This window comes from Crassostrea angulata, chromosome 8 (assembly GCF_025612915.1).
Source record: "Crassostrea angulata isolate pt1a10 chromosome 8, ASM2561291v2, whole genome shotgun sequence".
Taxonomy (NCBI): Eukaryota; Metazoa; Mollusca; class Bivalvia; order Ostreida; family Ostreidae; genus Magallana; species Magallana angulata.
The window spans coordinates 3363342-3378752 of record NC_069118.1 but is presented as its reverse complement, the minus strand read 5'-3'; the positions used below and the strand labels follow the sequence as shown (position 1 = coordinate 3378752).

General features: G+C 33.0%; 1 protein-coding gene across 1 annotated transcript; it reads right to left on the bottom strand.

Moving 5' to 3' along the window:
- Window positions 1–11433: 11433 nt before the first annotated feature.
- On the bottom strand, window positions 11434–14983 carry LOC128159174 (multiple epidermal growth factor-like domains protein 10). The gene is made up of 8 exons (XM_052822234.1): window positions 14978–14983; window positions 14695–14752; window positions 14262–14402; window positions 13857–13994; window positions 12830–12961; window positions 12623–12673; window positions 12357–12375; window positions 11434–11940 (listed from the first exon to the last, which is right to left on the bottom strand). The coding sequence occupies exons 1-8, from the start codon at window positions 14981–14983 to the stop codon at window positions 11862–11864; spliced, it is 624 nt and encodes a 207-aa protein (XP_052678194.1). The 3' UTR covers window positions 11434–11861.
- Between the last annotated feature and the right edge of the window lie 428 nt (window positions 14984–15411).

Sequence of the window (15411 nt, the reverse complement as noted above, 5' to 3'; positions counted from 1 at the left end):
TATCACAAAATGTTGCTTTTAATGAGTCATGCACCATAAAAATAAAACTTATCTTTCACAGGGGAATCTAAATAGGACAAGAGAGCAAGGTCAGAATAGGTGTTATCTTGGTGAACGTCATCGTTTATACCCGGTCTCCATACATTTACGTAGAAAACATGAGAAACATGTGCATAATTAATTGTTTTTAAAACAGAGAATTTTCAAACTACAGGTCAGAAAACAGGGTTTATGTGACGTATCTCTCTCTCTCTCTCTCTCTCTCTGAAATTACGATAGTGTATTTTAAAGGACTGGTTAAATTTCCTCAGGTGTTTAATCTGATGAGATTCGTTTCTACCATCTAGTGAACTGAAATCCGCTTGAAATGCTTCTAAAATGTGACTGAATGTCGATATTTTTTTTATCAACAATCATATTCCGATAACATTACGTATTACGATGATACTTCAAAAAGTATTAGCGACAAATATTGTTTTTTGAATAAAATTGTTTGTTGTACAGAAAATTAAAAAGATATTGCATGATTGTTTTTATTATGCATGATTGTTTCATAATTGAAATAATATGTTTTACAGTGCGACCGTTGGGGCGAACACAGCATGTGATTAATTAATGAATTATGACAGGGATTTATATATGTCCCTGATTATGATGAATCAATAAAAATAAAAGTAGAAACATAACGTTAATGAATTTTAAATAAAAAAAACATACCTATTTTTCCCAGTAAATTTCAATATTCATACATTATAAGATTTTTTTTTTATCTTTTCATAAATAGAATTTATCTCAGATATAATGTTGTTGAATAATAAAGATTGCAGTTTATATCCTTTTTTCTTGCAGCAGATATTTCTCTTAAACTTTCATCCCCCCGTTTTAAAAAAAAAAAAATTAAATTTACATATAAAAAAAATTGCTAATCATATAAGGAAAATGGATTGCGCCCCCCGGATCATTTTATAAATAATAGTAAAAATAAAAATACCATTGAGCAGCTAAAGAGCAAAAGTCATACTACGCACTCCCCATTCCTTACTCGATTAAAATTTTCCTGTTTTGATAATTTTTTTCTTTTTGCTTGTGAATAATTTTTGAATGATGCTGCCACGCCTTCTTTTAAAAAACGTTCCTGGAAATTTTTGTAAATATAGTGAATAAAATAAATGTGAGCATTCATCCAAATGAGAGCTATGAGAGCACCTAAAAATGACCCCATTCGTTAGCTCTGCGAGATTTTGAGAATATTTTATTATTTATATTTCAACAGATTTACAATAATTACTTAGAGTAATTTCCCCTTTTTGTATCGACAAAGTTCACGTCGGTCAAGTGTAGTCTGTTTCCTTGAAGACACCCTGAAAAAAAAACCAATGCGAAATATACTGTTTTGTTTACTTAAAAAGCATGATGTTCTTTATTTACACAATTTATTTGTTTCTCAAATGTTTTACTTTGATTCTCGCGAGAAGGTATCCAGTCTAGTGAGACCGAACGCCATTGAAGAATTGCAATGTGGGTCGAAATTTACTGACGCTGAAAAATTCTGTCGGATCAATGTTTAAGAAATCTCTTGTGACGTCACTCGAAAGAACGATAACTCCGTTAGCCTCATGCAATGGAATTACGTTGTGTCAGCAGTATATTTACAAGCTTATCTTTTAAAAAGATTGGTGAGCTAGCGCCGTAGCCATCCTAAAACACAGAAGCAGATTCATAAAACATTGGTTTAAATTCCTGAATCGATTAATTAACATAAGAAGGCACAGTGGTGTACTGGAGTTGTGCTGGGATGGGGTCTCAATTTAGAATTGTGAATCTAGAGTGGTTTCAAATCGGCAATGGCATAGCTCATTGACTGTGCCTTAATCATTATATTTCTACTGTAATTTCAATTTCGAGGTGAACATTTTCAATATTGGTACTGTTGTGTAGCAATCGTATCTTCTCGGGCCTTTCCGGCATTTCCGGCAAGCACGGAAAACATATCCGAGGTTGTTTTCCGAGCTTGAAGGAATTTAAGATAAAGCTATAGCTAGCTATTTATTATATTTAGAATAACTTATCATCATAAAACCTAAGGTACTGTTCTTTTTTTTACATTTTCAATAAAACACAAAACTTCATGTGAAGATGATAAACGAAACTCGAATAGTACAGTTTATCTACAGTAGTACAGTATTCCCAGAATCCCCTACTATGGAGTCAAGCATGCGTATTTCAGTGAAAATGACTAACGTAGTTGGTAGCGCTCGAGAGCGCTAGCAATAATGCATGTACATAGTCTTTTACCTTGTTCTCGTGTGAGTGTGAAACGGGAAACCATATTTACAAGGAACTCCTGGTCCGATAAAAACATTGCATTACTGGTACGAGTAACTGACGCCAAAAATCCTTTAAATCAATCTAGTCCGATAGAGCTCGCTTTGCTCGCCGGGGAGCTGCGTCGCTATAAAAACTTTGTCCCCTAGAAAAATCTGGCGATGTCCTCGGGAATTGCGCTTTTTCGGGGTAAGGGGGGGGGGTTAAATCTTGATATTTTCGTTAATCAAGCAATAAAAGTATGAAATCAAATAAGTTCTTATACTTTTTTAACCTTTGGAACTTTTTGAGGCAGAGACGTCGGAAATGATTGAATGTTCATGTTAATGTCTCTACCTTTAGCTTATCTGAACCAAAAGAGCTATTCTGATCACCTGTTGTCTGCCGTACATTTGTCTGTCTGTTCTTCTGTTTTAAATTGTACACATTTTTACTTCCTCTCCAGAACCACTTGGCCAGATTTATTCAAACGTAGTATACAATATTATTTTGGGAAGAGTTCTTTTTTAAATTGTTCAAATAAAGGGCAAAACTTTTTTGCCCGATATACTAGCGGAAAAAAAGAAACTGTGCATTATTTAATATATGAAAAAACATTTAAAAATTACAATAAACACATTTTATTTTTTGTAATACTGTTAACACATGTATTCGTGACAACATCTCATAACACATTAATGTAAACGTCGAATAACGTCAATTTCAGCACACTCGAAAGTCACTGTTATTTGAAATTGAATTAACAAAATTAATAACGCGTGTGACCACCATTTGTGTTCACGCACGCTTAACAGCGACGCCTCATTGATGCCACTAAAGTGTTCAGAAATGCTTGAGGGATGTTGTTCCAGATGTTGGTTAAAGCCTGGCCTAAATCAGCCAATGTCACTAGCTGATTTGGTAAACGGCGTAAACGTCCATTTCATCCCAGACGTGCTCGATCGGCAACAAATCGGGGGAAACAGCTGGCCAAGGCAAAACATCGACATTCTGTTGAACAAACAAGTCCCTGACTACACGTGCAACGTGTGGCCTTGCGTTGTCTTTCTGCAGAGTGATGTGATTTTGATGTCTCTGTATGAAGGGTATCATGCTGAATAATTTCATCTCGATAGCGTATGCCGGTGATATTTCCATTGACAATTTATAGAGGGGTCCTTCCACGTGCTGATATTCCACCCCACACCATAACGCTACCTCCACCAAATTGTCGATGTTGCACAACACAAGCGTCCTGGTAACGCTCCCCAACGCGACGATACACCCTACAACTATCACTCTATGCAAATGAAATCTGGATTCATCAGTGAACAGAATATTGGCCCAGTCCTGTATTCTGAATCGCAGATGTCGTGTGCACCACGCTAGTCTGGCGATACGATGACGTTGAAACAGTACTGGGCGCACCGCTGGACGTCTTGGTCTGATGTTTTGCTCGCGCAAACGATTACGCATACGATTACGCACAGTTCTTGGACTAATTGGTCGAAGCCCTGGAATGCTACGGACAGTCAAACTTGCTGTCTGGAAACGATTTCTCAGATGCACAAGTCTAATGTAGTTGTACTGTTGACGTGACGTCACACGAGGTCGTCCAGAGCGCGGTCGATCCTGAGTGTTGCCAGATTGTTGAAAACGTCTCCTTAATGACTGGGTGGTGTTCTGATGAACCCCAAAGTGTCTTGCTACAGTATTGTGTGCCATTCCAGCTTGCAGCATCCAAACAGGACGATTACGTTGGTTTTCGTTGAGTCGTAGCATGACACAGGGGTGGATTTTGTTGAAACTAAAGTTGAAACTAAACTAAAGTTTAAACAAATCCTTTAAAGGTCTTATTCCAAACAGTATTGGTCCGTAAAACTGGTGCGTACAAATTCTTCAATAACAGCAGGTGTTCACTTACCATGAAAAAGTCCGTGCACCCGGACGGTTACCATTGGAAACGGAAGACCTTAATTACCGGGACACTCAAGAATGTTCTAGAAAGAATTATTGACGACTCTAAAATAGTCCAGAATATTCTCATACACAAACTTACAATATACATGTATAACAACATTCTTCCGATATCGCATCCAAGTCATGTCTAGACAGATACGATGTATTTTCACAATTACAGGTAACTCTCGATAACTCGAAGTTCATGGAATCGAGGAAAACTTTCAGGTAACAAGGGTTTGATTTTTAAGAGTTCGGAATGTTCCAGTGTTGACCAACGGGTTTTAAAATTAGTTTAACCGGATGTTTATCTTAAGCCATTTATTTAGTGCTAACCTTATGCACGTTATTAAACAACGTTTTCTTTTTCAGAAAAATATAAAGACCTAGGATGTTAACTAAATAGAAACAAATACTAGTATTGATTAAATTATTTTTTTTATGTAATCATCATATTATGACCAGATTGCTTAGTACTACTTGACTGCGAGACGACATGAACTAAATTAGATAACTAAGTATCACCTACTGTTCCCACTGCACGGGTCGTTCATAAGCTGTAAGAACTTGTTCAGCAATAATCACAATGATGCTGATAAACATAATGTCTACTATTTTATAATTATCAAATTTTGACTTTGGCTTAAGATTATCGTTTCGTCTCAATTTTTTCCATTCGCACTGCGTTTCCAATTAACAATTTTTACCTTACATGACAAATGTCGCCTGAATAAACAACACAGGTCCAGCATCTAACGCGTGGAGCCATTTGAATAACCAAGCAGGTGTTAATTTGGTAACGCTTGCCTATACACTATCGGAAGTAAACATACACCAACAATAGTTTAAGAATAACGAAACTGTAGTTTGACTATGAGGGATCAAGGGTTTCAAGAGACCAAGAATTCGAGAAATCAAGAGTAAATTTGCTTAGTTATATAGGGAACAAAATCGGGACCCTAGCCTCACTTTGAGCAATCAAGAGCTTGAAACAAATGAGCTGCACTCTGAGATTAATCTGCACATAAAGCTGCTGAGTAGAGACTGTTTCGTGATGTCCCTAAATTTAATTTAATATTCATCTTAAAACAGGTTAATTTCTAGTCCAAATGTGCAAGGAAGTGAGCATACTATTACACATCACATAGTTTACTAACGTAGTTAATTCGAAACATATATGGCAGTACCTAAAAAATACCAAGTACACCTAAGATTTGTTTTTTGTTATTTATCAACATGCGAGTTTGAAGTAGCCATAATAAATAAAATTCAGCAACTAATTAAATGTAGTTACAGTTGGACTCTTTTTAAGTTTTCAGAATCTGTTTGTTTTCATTCTTGATTTGTTATTATTATTTTGAATTTGTAAACATGATTCATTAATCAAACTATTTCTAAAATATTAATTGTTGCATTGTTGCTAACATTAACATTATCTTAAACTAAAAATAAGTCATAATTACTTCCACCTAGAGACTGCAATTCGCTGTTTACTCCAGCTTGATCGCTGGGAGGGCTCAACGTGTTTTTATCATTTAAGCTCTAATAGTTTCGATAATAAATGAATTTTACTTGAAAACCTTTTTCACACATAGGTAATGTACAGTCCATTGATTGTTTCAATGTTTGTCTCACCAAGAATTAGTCTAGGAATTCTTAGGCATTACTATCCAACAATCTATAAATTATAGACCTTTAAGATATTCCCTACACATTCCCAAGTCTTCTCAAAATATTCACTGTGTTGTCTACAATCAGTTTTTATTATCTTTCATTAAAATCCTAACAGAAAAAACCCCACTTCATACTGATTTCGTACTCCATCCCGTTTTTCTGATAATATTTTGTTGTCGAAAATCAAAGTGAATGTCATATCATCTTGTTAAATCGGACAAAAGACCTTATGTCTCTAGTAATATATTATTATTATGTTCATAGTTTTTCTTTCAAGATCACCTGAGTCAATCAGTTGACCTTTTATAATTGGTCGTTTTTGGTTGTCGCGTGACGTCCGTCGTACGATTTGCGTCGTTTGTCCAATTGGCCAATTGTTACAATATTTGGATTGAAGCATCTCTATGGTAAGAGGTAATCTAAATTGTGAAAGTCATGGCTCTACCATTCAAGGCCGTAAGGTGGGTTTGCAAAATATGCATAAAAAAGCCAAGTTTTTAAAAATAATGTTTCTTTATCCTCACACCTCTGGGGACAAATGATGCATCGTTAGGATGTCCTTGAGGCCGTTTACCAAAATTGCCAAATTTATGACCCTGAGTCGGGGTAAGACCCTCTGGTGGGGCCAATATCGCCATATAGTTAAAATGTAATGTAATCTTCTTCTCTAATCTTTATTTATTTGAGGATTCTAAATTCATCGTCAAAAATGAACAATAAATCCTTTACATAAATTGTGAAATTCATGGCTATACACGTATTTTTTTTTTATTGCGGTGTATCTTACCTAATGAATTTGAATTCATTTTGAAAACTGTATGATAAATTGTCACTTGGCAATACTGTTTAATTATATGTTCTATTTAGGAAATCTGCTTTGATATCCTGTACATTGTATTCTTCTAAAAAAAAAAATGTATGTATTTTGTGTGCATTATACATCTATACTACTATATTAAAATAAAAGACTCGAAATTTTGGCCTTTAATACCGTGAAATAGGAAGAGTTTTGTCTTTTGTTATGTACATTTTAAACATCATTGGTACTTGAAGATTACCAATTAGTTTTTATTTTTTCTCAATCAAACTTTGCTAATTAACAATCAACGAAAATTCCTTTTAAATATCCGGAAATCATCTGGATTTTTTGGATTTTACAATCTTGTGCATGCGCAATACATTCACGTTAAATCACGGGAGGCTCTTTAATTTATGTTTCCACAATATCACATTTGCATGGATAAACTCAGAAACGATATTACAAATGCATGTAAATTTTCATTGAAAAATTTGCGATATATTCTGTTTGTCAAAGGAAATACGGGAGATAACTCTAACTCAGTGCATTTACTATGAAAAATCCCAAGATTTTCGAATGTCAACATGGTGTGTAAATTCGAAGCGAGTAAAAAACGTTGGTGAAAAGGTTTTAAATTCTTCAATAATATCTATATGAATTAAATTTTTAGAGGAAAGATATTTACAGCCTCAAAATGGCTTGTTATGAATAATTTATCTTTTATTTTCATTGCAGCTTCATTAATTTTGTCCAAAATCGTTTCGGGGCGATTGTTTGCTACATTACGGGTATATGGGAGGCATTTTAAGTGTGAAGATGACATGTCCCGAAACACAGTTAGATTATTCTAACTAAGCAGAGTGTAGTGAAATTAATAGCATAATTGTAGGCGTATAGCTTGGTTATGTAAATGTCAGCAATACGGTGTGTTGATGTATCTATTTCGTAAGTGTCTGATATCATATAATATTATGCAATGTCAACCTTTGCACGCACGGGTCAAAGTGTAGTAAAACTGAATATAATAAGAAATTGACCATTAAAGACCTGCAGGTCTCTTATTAACAAAACATTTGACCCTTGGAGTTAAGGTTCAGATAATGCAATCTTCCTCAAACTCTTGACCCCAGCCCCCCTTTTATGAATAAATAATTTACAAACATTAAACATTAAAAGCAGAGTAACGGTCAAACAAGTCTTTGATAGATTAGGGTTTTAAAATGAAAAAAGCAAACATGATATTCTGAAATGTCAATCTGAGACATATGGGACTCAGGTGAGCATCAAGACCTAGTGGCTTCTTGTTTGACTTAACCTCGAAAACTTTTAAAAATACAGCAGATAAGTCGCATATACTTTCCTGTAAACACATGTATTCATTGCCAAACAAGAGACCCATGGGGCCACATCGCTCACCTGAGCAACAATGGGCGTTCAAAAGATATTGTGCCGTATGGTCCCTCGGTAGAATAACAAAATATAAATATTGTAAAGTATTCGAATTTTACATTTATTTTTGCATACACGTAATCTTTGACATTGTACCTTCATGAAATACTATTTTTTTACAAGAATAAGAAAATCCTACGCAATATATAAAACTAACCATTTGATAGGAGTACACTGTTAAGTTGTTAACTTCCAATTCCCTATATGTTCGTTCTCCACCCCCCCCCTTTGTAAAGCGATCAAAATATATGAAAGCATATAGGTACATTTTTGTAATCAACTACTTACTTGTTATTGTATTTTTAAAAAAAAAAAGTAATAGTTATTGTATTTTATTTAAAAAATCCTACATGTATAGATGTGAAGAAGAAAACTGTACCTCAATGTGCTCAATTCCTTTAATTAAAAACATTCAAAAATTGTATTAATTTTGTCTTCGCCATTATAATGAAATGGCTGTTATTTACTTCGCGTACAAACCAGGATAATTTTCCGCTGTGATATTTTTTTTAGGAATAGGGATAATTACTTTATCCCCGCAACAGAATTGTGTCAGAACTATGGAAACTGTTTTAAAGATGTCAGTTTTATTTACCCGTGTCTGAAAAACTATCAAAATTGATGTAAATTTCACATTATTTATTGTATAAAGAGGGGGCCCCAGAGAGTAGGTATATACATAATATCATTTTTATTTTGTTTCTACAAGTATTTAACATACTCTAATTCATATAGAATTTCTAATGTTCAACCAAACTTTCAGCGTCAATCGTAGAATTATAAGCAAGATACAGAGCTCACAGTTCGCCTAGGTTCGAGTCATATTTTGTTCACATGAGTTTATTACATTCAGCTTAAGATTTTTAACTTGGTATTTCCTATTCAGTATTTCTAAAAATGGAAAAAAAGAATGGCCTAAGATATTCAATTCTTTTATTCACTCAAGACCAGTTCACTGGTATTTGAGGTTCAAAATCAGTTTATACAAATGTACACAAACATAGTCAAGGATCACATGTACAGTAGGAGTAATAATGACGAAAAAAGGTTAAGTTTACAATACAATAAGTTGTTAAAGTTGGTTTCTGGAAGAACAGACTTTGAAAATTTTCTAAATAAATATTGACAATTGTTTTTACTTTTTTTTCTTTAGTTTTTAAGATCTGTGTACAAACATAGAATTGTGAGCAAATCTCTGTATCTTGCTTATAATTCGAAGCTTAACACTCAAATATGGTTAGTAAATAGAAATTGTAAACAATTAAACACAAGAAACATGCACTATAACAAATAAAGAACACAATTTATTTTTTCGAAATGAATCATATATATATATATATATATATATATATATATACATGTATATACCTGCATATTTCTGACAGCGATATCAAACTCTATTTAAACTGAATAAACTCGAGAAAATGCCGAGCATCTCAACAAAACCTATTGCATTTATCTACCATTACGCAAAAGATAATGCCGAATTACCGATAGAATGAATTGTATTTCAGTACTTTTTTGATACATCAGATTTTGCTTAATTTGCGCAGGTAAACAGTTAACTGTTTCATTTACCGAAGTCTCTGTTTGATTTGATACGTAAAAATCACGAAATACAGACGAAAGCTCCCAGGTAACAAAGCATGAATAATGAAAACGAAACGAAAATCAAAACAAGCTAACACCAACGTCATGTGTGAAAACTGTCAACGCATTGAAATATTTAGCCTCAATTTACTTCACAAAATCGGCACCAATATATTTTGCATGTTTAAAAAATTCCATTCATTCGCGAACTGTTGCACAACAAGCAAATTCATCATAGTCAGATCGACCCTTAATCGTAAAATGTCATGGCTGCTTTAAACAAAGAACCTCGTTTAAGAAGTATGGAATACGAGTCTTGGTAAAATGGGTATGCAAACCCGGGCCGTGGCAAAATAAAAGCAGGGGCAGATCGGCAATCGTCAATTCTAAATACGCATTATTTTGCAGCAATATTTACAGCAAATACAAATATACTGGTCCATCAAATATCCTAAAATTTTAATGAGATTGGCAGATTAATAACTGCCAATCTTTTGTTTTGCCCAGGCCAAGTCTTGTCTACCCATTTAACCGTATGCCGAACCCGAAGCTATTAAACTGATTGAAACACGCCTTTCCTTTATTATTATTTTCGTAATAACTCGGATTTGAAACAGATTTAGACCTTAATTTTTGCAATTTATATTTTCCTTCCCATAAGGATAATTTATGCAAAACTACGTTGAATTGGAATCAGTCTTGAGAAGAAGATTTTTAAAAATGCACCCCCCCCCCTTTTTTCTACAATTTCAAGGTTTTCTCCGCTTTGAATATAGATCGGACTTTTGCAATTTATATTTGCCCTCCCATAAGGATGCTTTGTGTCAAATTTGGTTGAAATTGGATAAGCGGTTTTAGAGAAGAAGTTCAAAATGTAAAAAGTTTACAGACGGACGAAGAGACGGACGAACGGACGGACGGACAGACGGACGACGGACAAAAGGTGATCAGAAAAGCTCACTTGAGCTTTCAGCTCAGGTGAGCTAAAAAACTAAGGTGGTTGTGCTGAAGGTTTCTTAAAATAGACGAATACTTGATGGATTTAAACATAATGTTTGTTTTACTGATTTGAGACTAAATAAGATTTTATGAATATTTATATAAAATCTAACGCATGATTGGTAGTTTTTGTAGTGAAATTAATCCCACTATTTAAATATGATGGAAAAATCAGTTTGAAGAATAAAGAAAATATCGCAGTCAAACTTAGCTTTATGGAGTGCATGCTTACAGATCGTCCGTACCTATCTAAAGTATGTGTTAAACATGTGTCAATATGTTTTTGTTAAATATATATACAATCAATAAATATGGCAATTTCAAATCCTTGATTAAAAGAAACAGTTTGATTCCATGTTTGAAAGTCTTTAGTTAACTAGCAGCTTATAAATAAAAAACATTTTAGAAATAAGCAGCAATTTGAAAGTTCACCAAGAGATGAACTTCACGTGATCAAGATTCGATCACGTATTAACCAAGTTCAAAACCCGTTGTATGTTTTATCAATGTTGTTCATTACTTATATTAACATTTGAAAAGGCAAAGCGTTCAGAATTGCTAAAATTACCATGTGTGTTATGTTTACAATAATACAACCGACAAGCGATAAGCGCGTGCTATGATTATTGTGAAATCATTAAAAAGTTCACACAGAATCGCACGTTTTCGCTATTCTATTGGTTCAAACAATATAACATATTTGCATTTGCAAATTTATAGAAATGACAACTTTAAAACGTATATAAATATACAGCACAAAAAAATCACCTTATTAAATATGTGTTAAATGTTACTATATATGTATCTAAAAATCAAACATTTACAGAAAAAATTAAGGAAAATCTGATACATTTTTTCAATGAATTAGATTAACTGTTAATGTAGTGTAAAACATTATATTTCTTAGCATACCTTTGTGTTAACTTTACACTATTATTTTGTAAGATAATACTTTTCTCAATCTCCATTAATTTCTTCAGATTAATCGATGTTATTCGTTTTAAAGACCCTGAATAAACTTCATAAGTATAATAAAACAATACATTCATTTAAACTAATTTACACATTTTTACAGTATTTATTCATTTCAACTGGCTTTAGAATAGTGATGCAGATCATCATAAGCATTGTGATTGTTCACTGCTCCAAGTTCAGTATATGTCGACCTGTGCAAAAAAGGAAAAACAACATTTACATTTATTTAATTTCAAATAATATTCTAAAAACAAGAAAACCACAAAACAAAACTTAATCAAAGAGCAATCTTAAGTTGACTTTTTTCTTAGTCGATATTTTCAAACAACGTTTTATTTTCTTAATACGCATAGTACGTCTAAAGGTTGAACATTTCTAAGTATATTTTTTTAAACTAGATGGCATTATACTTATTTTTTGTAATATCAATAAACAACAATTGTAGAAATCAACAGATAATAAACTATATATTACGTAATAATAAACCATACAGATAAACACCAATCAAGTGATATGCATTACATATGCGCTAATTTATTAATAAAAGATTTACGCCATATTTAATTAATGATATACAAAAAAACATAAAAATATGAAAGCAACTTACTCAGCGAGATTTGGCTTTGCTGAAAAAAACCCCAATACTTTGACTAAAATATACGTTGAATAAAGTTACATTATTTTATCTGATGCCTGTTATATCTGCGATGTATGGAAAAGTATGACAAAAGTCAGGTATTTCAGGTAAGTCAGGTATTTATTCTGTGTATTCAAGTGATTTTTTAAAAGGGAGATATCATTTTATGTATGACTATTCCTAACATGAAAACCATACACATATTAGTTTCATTCAGTTTTATTAAAATATCTAACCTGAGTCGCTGTTACCAGTCGTATGCCGAGACTGTCTGCCCCTGGTCTTCACTATGAAATCAAAAACAGTAATTTAAAGAGTTTTTGTGTTTTTAATTTCAAACTTGTGGGATTTCTTTGCTTTTACTTGATTAATATAGTTCTTATATAAAATTCATAATTATAGTTTCATGCTTTTACGTAAAAGCATATTAAAATTATACGTACGTTGATTTCTTTTCCAAATGGTAATATTTAGGATTGTTCCAAGTAATAATACAAATATGGATATTGCAATGGAAATAGCCAAAATCTGAATGGTGTTGCTTTTGCCACACAGTGATTCCATTTTCAAATTTTCTATAAATGATATCGAATACATCGGTTTTTATGATCATGCATAATATCGACTTCACTAGTAATAAAACATTTTACATAATCTAAGTCACTCAGGTGACCTACTGCAATTGGTCGTGCTCCGTCCATCGTGCATCTTGAGTTTCAGATTTTATATTTTAACTTAAAAACTAAAAGGCCAGTTGTTTCCATTTTAAGTGTAAATCATCTCAATGCTAAAAAGAATTTAAACTGTAAAATTGATAACTTTACTAATGCAGGGGCGCAATAGGTGGGGCCAAATATGAAAAACAAAAATTATCATATATCTTCTTCTCTACTCCCAAGTGGGAAAAGAACTAAATGCATGATTCCATACCCCAAGGACATGGGTTCAAACTCTTGGGCCAGGGCAAAATAGCAATGTTGTGAAAATGAATTTAATCTTTAAAGATCTCCTTTTATACTTATATATGCATATTTTGAAAAAAACTAAATGCAAGGTTATGAATTACATAAAGCCCTCTATCTAAATTGTGAATGTGTCTATAAGGTGGGACCAATATGACCATATAGTAAAAGTGTATAATTTTTGGCCGAACAAATCGTAATTCGTCCGCACAAAATAACTTATTTGCCCGTACAAATAGTAAATTCGTCCGAACAAATCCTAATTTGTTCAAACAAATCCTAATTCGCCGGAGCAAGTAACATATTTCCTACCAAAACCTTATTTGTCTAAACAAATAACTTATTCTTCAGAACAAATAACTTATTCGTTTATTCAAATCGTTTTTCGTCCAAACAAATAACTTATTCGACCTAACAAATTAGATTCATCTTTTTTTCATCTGGCCGTTCCATGCCGTAGTAGAAACTTGGTCGGTATAATTTAAAAAAAAATGACTTTCTGTGTTACCATCAACACATTTATCGCCCAGATATCCCGTGTCACACCCCTTGAGGCATGTCCCGTTCACATAGAAACAGTGTGTTTGATTAATGCAAGAACCACATCTATGCTGACAATCTTTTCCGTAAGTTCCCTGGTTGCATTCTAAATACATTTTTAAAAGAAAAATATTAGATTTACAAAATGCATTTTTTTTTATTTTCCAAAAAAACCCCAAAAAACAAAAACAAAAAAACAAAAAAAACAACTTTTCATATCTGTTCCAAACTCCTGCATTGTATGAAACTATTTAATTTGTCTAAAATTTGATGTATTATAACAGAAATAAGTGTACTTAAATTTCTCTTTATTCCTCATAATTGGAAACTAAAAACAAATCTTTAGTATTTTAAAAATTCTTTGCCATAATACTTTGATCACAATGAAATCCCTTCCAGCCGGGCTGGCATCCTCCAATACACTCTCCTGTCGTTCTGTCACAGCTTTGAGGGATGTTACAATTCACGCTACAGGTTTCTTTACAGTTTATGTCATATGTACCAGAGGGACATTCTACAATATGAAATATTTCTGTTATTAGCACTCTTCCTGTAGTATTGTTAAGAGTACGTATAGGGTTATGCAAAAAGGTCGGCGCATCGTTACTCAGTCAATTCGGTGCTCTGTTCCGGATTTCGGTTCAAAATTGACCCAATATGTATAAACAAAAATAAGTGGCCGCAAGTGACGCTCAGGAGTGTGGAAACATTCTAATTCTTATTAGTTGATGGAGAAAAGGAAAAATCAACAACTGTTGGTGCCTTGTTTTGAAAGACCAACCTATGGGTCGAACTTAGAGAAATACTTGCTCTTTGATCGGAAACTTTGCCGAAATTTCCTCCGAAAGAAAAGTTGAAGTCGCCCTTTATTTGGGTTTACAATCGTGTAAATTAAACCCAAAGCCAATTAATTAATAATTATCAACTTCCACTGGATGAAAAATCAAGTTTCAGCAAAACTGAAACTATATGGAAACCTTGCTGAAACTTGAAGTTGAAGTTTCATGTATAGTTTCCGCAATGCGGAAACCATTATATCGATTCAGCAAGTATCCGTTAGGTTTCAGTCAGCAGAAACTTTAGTCTAACAGCCATTCTCCAGAAATGGTTCCAAATATGGGATTGCTTTCAGTGAAAAATGAACTTTTGATATTCGTGTTTTTATTGTAATAATATTGAAGTACAACTATTCGCCGATATAATTATGAAATTTGACTCACCAAAATTTCTTCGTTCACGAAATATTTGATTTTGAAGACCATATTAAAAACCCTGTTACGGAAGTCAGAAGTGAATTAATGCAACTAATCCTCGGCCTGTACAATAACAGTAAACATCACTAGCCACTTTGTTTGATATCATATTGAATACGAATGACATATTTGACAGAATCATGAAGAATTTAAATTTAAGGGGAACATATTTTCAAAAATATCTTAATTTTAAGAAAATCTTTATTTTCAATAATAAAAAAGAAAATAATGCATCATCTTTCATTCAAATTCAAATGTAAACTAGGAACA

What these genes read in the sequence shown, in the direction of transcription:
- LOC128159174 (XM_052822234.1), bottom strand. An exon ending in AGTTTCCGATCAAAGAGCAA is followed by an intron (nt 14,403 to 14,694) that starts GTATTTCTCTAA and finishes TTCATATTGTAG; the next exon opens with AATGTCCCTCTGGTACATAT. An exon ending in GGGCGATAAATGTGTTGATG is followed by an intron (nt 12,962 to 13,856) that starts GTAACACAGAAA and finishes TATCATTTATAG; the next exon opens with AAAATTTGAAAATGGAATCA.